The 10,915-nt window shown below is 40.3% G+C and overlaps 1 protein-coding gene across 4 annotated transcripts in view; it reads left to right on the top strand.

Annotated features, from left to right (window-relative positions):
* Positions 1-10,915, top strand: part of NRG1 (neuregulin 1) — a 133,897-nt gene that overhangs the window by 100,863 nt on the left and 22,119 nt on the right. For all 4 annotated transcript variants that reach the window (XM_026049971.1, XM_026049970.1, XM_026049968.1 and 1 more), the window contains 2 exons: positions 3,319-3,448; positions 10,193-10,251. In XM_026049971.1, the coding sequence (XP_025905756.1) occupies positions 3,319-3,448; positions 10,193-10,251 (189 nt within the window). The remainder of the gene's footprint in view (positions 1-3,318; positions 3,449-10,192; positions 10,252-10,915) is intronic.

Below are 10,915 nucleotides of genomic sequence, written 5' to 3' on the forward strand. Positions count from 1 at the left end.
CTGCCTGCAGTTGTTTGTTGGAGAACTGGGGCTTCTGCATACAGAGAAGTGAAAAAAAGAAGTGGAGCATGCCTAGTTTTCGAATGTCGACTAGTGCATGACATCAAATTGCATTACAGCATGTGATTTATCTTCTCAGTAAGTTAGGAGTTCAGTGTAGGAATCCAAAACATGCCGGCTTCACTGCCGTATGCTTGCAAAGCTGAAGCAGACATTGCAGAAGAGAAAGAAGGTACAAATTTCGGTTAGGTGGATAAAGAGCATTGCAGACATACTATGCCTACAGCTGTGCTTTACCTCACCACTGCCGCTCATTCCCATTATACATCCTCCTATCTCCCCTCTGCGAGAGAAGGATGGAAAAACAGTGTTTGGGGGCTAGTTATGGACGGAGTGGAACGGGCTCTGATGAACACCTGCTCTCAGACACCACATTTCTTCCGTTATGTGGCCTGAACGGAAACCCAAAACCACAGTTAGTGTTTCTTGTATTTAATTTGCTAAATAGACTTACAGTGCATAGAATGAATGCTGGCCTTAGGCCATAAGAACTATGCATCTTTTGCAAAGAAAAACTAATACCAGAATTAACTCACTGGAGACTTTTTTTTTTCCTTACCCCTGCCCCGTGCAGCTTACAAAGCTCAGATAGATGGGGAGTGCAGTGCCGGTAATGCAGAGAAAATTCTCATACAAGATTTATAGGACAGTTTTGAAGATGTGATGCCAAAAATGGAGGGAAGGGGCGCTCCTCGCAAGCATGCGTAAAGCCCTCATATCATGGGATTTCGCTGAGAGCTGCAGATTATTCCCTTCTCTAGCACTCAGTTCAGAGCAATTGCTGCTCTCCGAAGCTCGCTTACATCAGCTGGGAAATAATTGTTTCTTTGAAACTCCATGGTGATCTGCCCTTGATTGAGCTGCTGCTTAAGGGAAAAGCAGTAAGCAAGAAGACCAAAACAATTACAGATTGCTACAAACCCAGTTGTTACTACAGATACCTTTATAATTCAATTTAAAACATTCCATTAGCCAGCATGCTGGTAATATGCTTTTTTTGGCAGAAACTCAGCAGACATTATTGCTTTCTTTCTCTTCTCCCTCCCAAATTAATGCATTAGCTTTCTGGGCTCTAGGACATCCTCAGCCCACAGGGTTTAGCTGCAGGAAGAAGTGTTTTAATGATGTAAAAGCAGGGGATGGCAGGGATGGTAGGTAGCAAGTATATAAGCAAAGGCTAGCTTAAAAGTGAGATTACCTAGTAGGACTCACTAATGCTTTAAAATACATATTTATATAGATGGGATTCAGTCGCCCAGCTTTTTAGGATACGTTGTGTTGTAGGCTTGTGCCCTAAGGCAGGTGTTAGTCTGCTAACCTGCAAGCTACTGATATTTTAGGTCTGTGGAGAAGGCAAGTCTCCTCTAGAAGGCAAGTAGCCCCATTTTAGGAGTAGTGTTGACGATGACAGTCCAGTTACATGAAGCTGAGAACACCCTTCACCCCAAGCTGATGGTGATCCCTCATCTGGCCTTTTGTCAACATTGGGTGCAAAGTCCTGCTTGAACCAGGATTAGCTGGAAGAGGGTCAGACTACTTTTAAAACATGACCCCTCTTCCTGTGTCTAGACAAGGCATAAATTTATTCCGTGCTAAGAGGTTATAACTCATGCTTTGAGGGGCCAGGAGAAAGGAATGAGTTATTATGAGGAATTAGTACTCTGTGTTTGCATTTCATTAGCGTGTGGAGGCCCTAGTCAGGATCAGGCTCTGGTTAGACATGACTCAATGAGTGGTGGGAAGTGGGGGTGGACCTTGAGTTTTGGAAGAAGCTGGAGGAGTGATTTGCTTCATTTGTGAGAGGGCGAACAAGACGTGATGGAAGAAAGAAAAAGAAGTTGGCATGCTAGCGATCCTTGCAAAACAGAGAAGGAATTTGAGAGGCGTGTTAGCTGTGTAGATAAATGGGATTTTGATGGAGCAAAGTTGGAAGAAGATAGTTCAAACCATTCTGAAAGTGGTATCCCATTTTCCCAAACAGTTTGTGCTAGAAATGCAGTAAGATGATGGGAAACACATGAAAATTAAATGCAACTGGGACTACCTCATCTATATCCTCCAAAAGAGGAATTTGGAATGTATGGGTTGCGTTCGTTAATACTCGATTTGGAGAAAAGGTTGTTTTGTTTGGATTCAATTTGTGCAATAAATGGTAGAGAAAAATCATGCTTTGCTTAGTATAAACCTGTCCTTTGGGTGCTTTTCTGTTAGAAAAGGCTTTGACTATCAGCAAAGTTTTGTGTGAATGCTTTCAACTTTCTAATCGCCTCTTGTGGAACTGGTCAGTAGACAGACCAAACGTTCTGCCTCAGAACATTTCATATTCATCTTCCATGAAAAAAAATATATTATTTGTTCATCATGGTAACAAAACGTATTACTTTTTCTGCATGATTGAAGTGGCTTTGCAAAGACCATAAGGACACAATCCCTCTCTTTTAAAGACACTTCACTTAGTTTTACACACTCAAGAATTAGGGGCATATTCTCACCAACTTAAGCTTGCTGTACACTTGGTGTTGAGATGAACGTGATGGTGGCAGCCCTGGGGCACAGGATGGGCCAATGCCCCTGTCCCTTGTCCTTTTCCTCCCTTGTGCAGAGTCAAACCAAGGCATGACCAACTCTGTGCCAGGCCATCTGAATGCAGAGGGGAAGCATGCATGTCTTCACCTACTCTCTCCTATGGAGAAAGGCAGTGGTTGGAGAGAGGATGCAGTGTTGGGTCACAAGTTTAGCATCACTGAAAAATACCTACTCCACAAAAACACCAGAAAACCACCTTGTTCAGGGCCCCCTTTTATTAGGCAGTCTACAGGCACCACAACCAAAGAGCTGTGCAGTCTGTAATGAAGCTCTCACACACAAAATGAATCTTGCCTTGAATGATGAAGGCAACGTAAGTAATTGAATGTAAATTACACCATCTTTTTAATGAAATACACTCTGACATGACAGAGATTTCAGGTGACTTCATGGACGAGGGATACTGGAAACCTCTCTTTCTCCTAGGCTGGGTGTGGGATAGTGTATCTCTGAGGTGCACATTTATGTTCCACTCCCTGTGTCATTCAACAAAATACAGCGTTTGGTATTTAATGCTGGCAATAATAGCTGACAGATTGCTCACAGGAATTGCCAGATCCTGGCCCAAACTTCTCCACTTGCACATGCATGCACTTGCTTTAAAATCCAAAATTGCTCAGGGAGGAAAATGTTGACCCTTCTGATCTGCGTTCTCACTTTTGTCTTTTCCAGCCACTTCTACGTCTACAACTGGGACAAGTCATCTCACAAAATGTGACGTAAAGCAGAAAGCCTTCTGTGTAAATGGGGGAGAGTGTTACATGGTTAAGGATCTCCCAAACCCTCCAAGATACCTGTGCAGGTAAGAAATCCTGTTTGCCTGATTTGGTAGAGCCATGATGTTTCTTAAGTCCTTTTTTTTTTAAAAGCAACATATGAGAAATTTCATTTTCCAGACTTACTGCTTATTTCTTCCTTCTTAAGTATGTGATATGAAAATAATCCTACTAGAAAAGACCTCTGTGGTCTATGTATCATGCACAGCAGAGGTGAACAAACAAAACTTCCCATGTGAAAAATGGGACAAGGAGGTCTGTTGATATTTGTATCACATCAAGTAACATGTATTAAGCCTTAAGTTAGAAAAAAAATGAAACGGATACTGTAAACTAAATATACATTAAAGAGCAAAAGAAAAAAAAAAAGTTGAAATAACTATTTTGGAGACATCTTTTATACAGGAAAAACTGTGGTTATTTTCATTACCTGCTCTAGTAACTAATATTCTGCTTTCTGGTAAGACTGGATTCACAACTTGAGTTGTTACTGTTGTGTTAAATGCATAGAAAATAATATTTATTGTGCTAATTGGTGGAGATTACTATTCCATATAAGGATCCTGATTCAAGAGGTGATATAAACACAAGTTTCTATGTAAGTGAGTGTCTGTGCACCTTCCTCAGATGTTGTACTGCTTGGTAGCAGGCTTTTGCAACAGGACGCTATTTTGCAGAAGAACTAAGATACTGGAACTAAGACACTGGAGTGTGTATCCTCTAACTTCCAGCACATTATATTACATTTGCTTCTGGTGCTGAACTGGGCTCAGCAAGTTGGTGCTTCTCTCCAGCTTAAAAGGGAGCTCAGAATTTGGCTCCTTCAGAAATGTTTCTGGTACCTAGCAGGGCTCACCTGAAATGGGTCCCCTATACGAAGATCTGCTGCAAGAGGTGGTGGTGAGCAGAAAGCAGCCCTCTGTAACTGCATAGAGTTACAGTCTTCTAAAAGTAAAAATCAAATGCTGGTAATTATAAAACTGACTTGAGAGGTGAGAAGGAGAAAAGTCTTTGATCATTTCATTAGGGCAGGAAGACACAGAGTACACTGCTCTGGTTTTAATCACAAAAAAAAGCACACTGTTCTGCTCTACTTGTGCTTTTTTTATTATTATTATTATTTTTATAGGATCTTACCTGTACTTTGTGAGGCCTGTTTTGCTTTGTACTTTCCCAGACTACTCTGCTGCTGAAATCATGAATATTTTATCCATTTCAGAATCATTTTTAGCTAAATTGAATATGGAAAAGCTACAGACTCTTATGGTTTGGATTTTGGTGGGGGAGAAGGAGAAAATGAGAAAGAAGGAGTAGTGTTAAATTTACGTGCTCTTCACAACCCATCAGTGCATGATGAGCAGTTTGATGCAGCTCTCTGGGGCATGTACCAGTGCCTGCCTGCCTGCTTCCACTTCCAGTCCAAACACCACTCAGATCACCTCAGAGCAACAGGGCTGAGTATATAGCAGCATTCCTACTAATTGCTCTTGCCCTGACAGCTCCAGAGTTACCCTTTTTTCGCTGTATTATGGGATTTCTTTTTTTAATGCAAGATCTGACAGAATTTGCTCTTTGATGTTATAATTCAGCTAATTCTTTACAATGAAATGTCTCACAAACACTTGAGTGGGAGTCCTTTTTTGGTAGACAAGAAATAACCTTTAAATTTAGGTCGGAAGTTGAAAGGAAAAGAAACTTCCAAATTGGCAGATGTGCATCATTCTGGGTGGCCCCAGACCTATCTGGAAAAAGCATCAGAACTGTAAAATCAGAGGGGATGAATCTCTTTTAATGTAAGGCAGTGGAAAAGGTTCCTTTTCCTAAGGACAGTCTCTGCCATGGTTGTTGGCAGTCTCTGCCAGTGTTGGCCTTCTGCTATACATTCCTATATTTGCCATCATAAAGCTGTATGTCCTATAGTAAAACATGAAGTGATATAGTAACACAAGAAATGAAAGAGTGAGTAATTGTAAGAGGGTATACTGAGAAACTGTTGAACTATATATATATTTCTCAGAGTATACTGAGAACTGAGAAACTATATAACATCCTTTTCCGGGTGAGTAAAAAAAATGCATACGAATACTTTTAATTCCAGTACTCCAGTGTTAATTAAAATGAATACCTATCAAGTACACATCGCCCTCATTGTTCTGAAAAAAAAATAGGTTTTCCACCAGAACACGCCTCTGGAAGCAGAATGCCTGAAATATGGTACTTGCTCTTTATATTTCTGCCTAGTAGCAAGTTCGTATTTTTCCATATGGTCCATCTGTTGAGAGCAAAAACAAAATTTCTAAAGCATGAGCCATGTCATTAAAATTGGTTTTATCCCTTACCAAAAAACATGACTTAAATCTGCAACAACCATGGAATTTTCCAAATAATATCTCTGGTTTTGTTAAAACTTCAATTTTATTAAAAGAAATGCCTCTGTCTTCTTTTGATATGAGTTAGAGGTATGTATTCGAAATTTCTTTTTTCTAAAACATGTGGTATCATGATCAGTTTTTGCTCTCCTAGATACTGATGTGAATTTTGATAAAATTACCTGCTTTTGAGAGATAATTACTTGAAATATTCAAGAAGTGTGCCACGACTTAGTAATGTTTTCTATGACTGCATGTCCAGTAACATATGTATGATTTGTATGAGTTTTTTTAAATATAGTGACAGACTGAACAAAATAATCTCCAAACATGAAAGATGAAAAGGAAACTTTGAGAAGAGTTAAATAAATAAGCATGTAACATTTTCAGAAGTTTCATAGGAACACAAGTCCTGTTTTGATTATGTTGTAGACTTTGGGATTCTGGGTTTCAACAACTTCCTGGAAGACTTAAGTTTCTAAGTCACTTCTGCTGGAAATGTATCCTCAAGCCACTGAAGACACAAAATCAGATAGTTTCTTAAACAAATATACAATTAAGGCCAGCATTCCTAGCTCTTGGTTCTCTTTTGAGCAAAATTATATGGAGAATTTTAGAGACTTCTCATGCAGAATCCTAGTATGAAGCTTCTGGTGGTTGGACTAATCTGCTGGAAGTCCACTAGCAGAGATCTTTTACAATACTTTTGCTGTTACTGAAGAAATTAATTTTAAATTCTGATTTCACTGGTTGAAAGCAATGATTTTGTCTAATAGAAGAAAACAATGCTTCTTTCTAATAGAAGGATGTTGCTTCCCTTCTTAAGCAAGCGTGAGTTACTTATCTTTTAGTGGTATCAACACTGCATGTATTCTTCTTCATGTAAAGGCCTTGCTGGAATAGAAATTGATGGAAGATTCTAGAAAACAGCAAAAAGATAAAAATTGCCATCACATCACTAAAAAAGGTTTTGCAAATCCATTTGGCAATTGATGTGGAAATCAATTCCAGGGGCAGAATAAAAATGGTAGTTCTGATCTAAGCTATGAAACAGAGCAGTAAATTAAATTTTTGTGGAAAAAAAAAAAGGAACATTAATATATTTGCTTGTAGGCAGCAGATTAAATGGAAATGTGAAGTCCTGATTCATTCAGCCATTCTTCTCCTGCTGAAAAACACCGTTTGATGATATGTGTTTGATGTTCTGAGTAGTGCATCTCTCCTGAACATACACAGATACTGCTTTTTTCAAATACCACATGTAGAGCGGCGAAAATAAAGCAATTAGCTTAGCATATTTGTGTTTTACCCCTTTGATACAGTACTCTGAGCAGCCTTTGTTAAGCAGAAAAGAAAATATGTGGCTCTAGTGACACAAATGTATACGAAGAGCAACTCTATTGCCTTTAGCTGCGTTTCTCCAAGTTTTGGCAGTATCGTAATAGGAAACTGCATGTGGATAATGGAGGAAAGAAAGACACAAAAGGAACAGCATCTGGAAAGACTGAGTGGGATAAGGTGTTTTAAAAATGATACCATGACAAGCTGTTCATAAAAGGGTAGTCTACAGTAAACAAGCTGCCAAACAGTGCTGGAGACTGTGCTGCATTTTACATCTGAGCCATAAAATGCTGTTCGTGTTCACACATAATCAGACGTGGACACAATCATCTTGGCCCACCCTGGACCTCTTCGTGGTGGCAGGTGCTGTGGTTCTCCTGCTGACGATGGTGTCAGGACGAGCACAAACAGAGCTGAGCAATTTCCAGCGCCGTTTGGAGAGGATTGACCTCTTTCGGTCTGGAAACGATTTCAGTACCGTGAGCTCCAGCCTACGAGTTGTTCATGGCCCCTCTGCAGCTGCAGGAACATCTGAGAACGAGCAAGCCCAGGGGCCGGTGGCAGGAGCAAAGCCCAAGGCTGCCCAGCCACACGTGCTCCTTGGTGTAATCCTCAACCAAACACTCCAGAATGGTCCAGGAATAAAGTGACTGGGATGGTGGGAATGCCTAGCATCTTTCTGGTGTTTAGCAAGACCACTACTGTGCAAAATAAAGTGGAAATTACGGGGGAAAGCCTTTTTCACTCTCACTGGGTAACACAAAGCAAAATGATGTCTTCAACAGAAGACCAGCAGCATCATCTTCTCATGGCAGGGTTGTCCTTGTTACCTCTTTCTTAGTTGAATGAGCCTGTGGAGACCAAGGTCTGTCTTCAAACTTTTCAGAAGATGTGGTCTTGCTTCTGAAGAACATAAACTCACCTTCCTTAATAAGCAAATGTACCCCAAAAATCCTGTGTGGATCCCTAAAATGCACCTTTATAATACAAAAATTTCTTATGCATTTTTTTTTTCAGCAAGATACTTATGTTTATGCCTGACACCACTGTAACATCTTTCTCTAAATCCTGCTTTTATCCTCTGTGACCTGTGAGCTAGAGGCAGTTGTGGAGGAGCAAAATATAAAAAAACAGATCATATTTCAATGCACGTGAGGTCATGATGGATAGGAGAGATGCAGAATTGTTCTGAACAACTTACAGTTGCAAATACCAAAGCTCCTCAGAGCCTGGTGATTAAAGGATGAGACCATGTGAGGAGGGCACTAGCAGGAGACAAGGGCAGCAAGGGCAGAAGAAAAGGAGACTGCACCACAGCAAAGCTCATGGAGAATATTAGGAGGGCCGCCACCAAACTAAAATGGATGTAAGGAAGTAGATATTGCCTGATTTATGGTTACATGCCAAGACGGAATGGATGGAAAAAGGAGGAGAAGAGACTGAAATTCATCCATGTTGTGTGCAGTGGAAAGCCATGCTGACTCATGTCAGAGGGAACAACAGGAGCGTGTACTTCTGTGAAGATATTTTGACAGCATGCTGCCAAGCTCTGTCCTGAAATCAGGAGTAAAGTCAAAGGAAGAACTGACGGCCAGCAGCAGGAAAGATGACAAGTAAAACACGGAAGAGAAAAATATCTTTGACTATGACCAGAAAGCAGCACGTACCAGAGGTTTCCACAGAAGAACACATGAATTGTGCAGGTGTGGGGCTTTGGATTTTGAAAGTAACTTTGCCCAAGGACCATCTCATTCTTATTTCCTGATTGGACTGACTTGTTTTGGGTTTCAGATTATCTTTTTTACTTTTTTTTTTTTTTTTTTTTTTTTTTTTTTTTTTTTTGAGGAGATTGCTCTTTTAGCTGTTACTCGCTAAAGGAAAGTGTTTGAAGATACAACATACTGTTAGAAAAATAGGAAAATCATGGTATTCCTAAAGATCTTATATGACTCCTGAAGCCAACAGTGTGAACTGCTGCTATACACTGCACTACAAACTGGAAAAAAAAAAAATCAACCTGGTTCCTTAATGAAGGCGGAATTCACTTGGATAATGAGTCAGTACTCATTTTAACTAGGGCTGATTCTTCTTGCTTTTTTAAAAACAGGCAAGCAAAAATCCTAGATTTTTCTCTGGTGCATTTTTGTTGTGAATCTTGCAAAGCGTTATCTTCTTCAAAGGCTGCACTTTCTCCCTTTTTTTTTTATGATCATTTTTCACTAACGCATAACCAGGAGGTTATTTAAAGCACTCCCGTCTCCCTAGGCCAGCAGATGACAGTCTGATAGAGCAGGGGTTTTGGTGTACTATTGCTTATCACGTTTTTGCCCTTTAGGTGCCAACCTGGATTCACTGGAGCAAGATGTACTGAAACTCTGCCCATGAAAATCCAAAACCAAGAAAGTATGTTAAAATAATCTGAACTTTGCTTTCTCCCCCAACTACAGCAACAAAATCAATAGTACTTGGTGTTTTCACAGTTCAGTTGGAACTGGCCTCTTTACACACTAATTTATGACCTGATTTGCTAAACTGGAATCTGTACACCGTGGCATTATTGACCTCCAAAATGTTTCTCATTTGTGTGATTTTTAATCTTTCCATCCATTCGCAGATGCATTTGTATCGCACGCACGGGCAGCTTTCTTGTTTGGGAGACTGCTGCAAAGTGCTGCTTTAAAAGAGCAAACTCACCGAGATGAGATCTTGTTTCCTAGCTGCCTTGTGGAAAAAAAAGTACGCTCAAAAAGCAATTTGGGAATTTGGAACGGTGAATTCCTCTTTTATTTCTTGAAATGCACTTTGATCTGGATTGATTGGTTTGGTTTTGGTTATTTTTGCTGGGGGGAGATTTCTTTTCCACTTCCACAGAGCAAGCGAGTTGCTCTCACATCTTGAGCCATTTTGACGTGCTAAACCGAGATTCAGTTTCTGAAAGTGAACTCACCAAGTCAAACCAGTTCACACTGAAGGAGCTTCTTTCTTAGCATATATTCACCTCTTCTCTTTTCTCTGTTTTTTTTTTCTCTACCATTTTTGTTTGTTTGTTTTTCCTCTCAGGTGCCCAAATGAATTTACTGGTGATCGCTGCCAAAACTACGTAATGGCCAGCTTCTACAGTACGTCCACTACCTTTCTGTCTGTGCCGCAGTAGAAGCATGCTCAGTCGGTGCTGCTTTCTTGTTGCTGCATCTTTCCTCCAATTTTTTTTATTTTTTTTTCTTAATCTGTAACTAGATTTGTTGCCTTAGGCCTAATATTGATCGTCTCTGCCTGTTGCATGAAAACGATAACTGAAAGGAATTGCAATACTCTCCTGGATTGTTTGGTGTTGAGGTTATGGGGAAATGCGAGACGTAGAAACGCTGTGAAATTAACACTGAATGGTGCTATATGGACTCCCCACTGATACCGAGCAGTAAAAGTGCAAAAATTACATTTTGAAAGTCTCACGTTTTATTTGACACAAAATACTCATGAATCTTTACACAGAGCAGCGGCTCCCCAGTAAAGGGACATATAGCTGTACTCATATATGAGATTTGTGTTCAGAAACACCAGTTAAAGGTAATTCACAGGTCTGTGTTGTTTCAAATGAACATGCCCCAAACAGGAACAAAGCACTCGTTCTGCACATTGTGCAAGTTTAGGGGAAAGAGAGCACAGGGGGAGAGAGAGAGGGGGGGATAGAGGAAAGGAAGGAAGGAAGGAAGGAAGGAAGGAAGGAAGGAAGGAAGGAAGGAAGGAAGGAAGGAAGGAAGGAAGGAAGGAAGGAAGGAAGGA

Source organism: Nothoprocta perdicaria, unplaced genomic scaffold (assembly GCF_003342845.1).
Source record: "Nothoprocta perdicaria isolate Ctin4 unplaced genomic scaffold, notPer1 scaffold_63, whole genome shotgun sequence".
Lineage (NCBI taxonomy): Eukaryota > Metazoa > Chordata > Aves > Tinamiformes > Tinamidae > Nothoprocta > Nothoprocta perdicaria.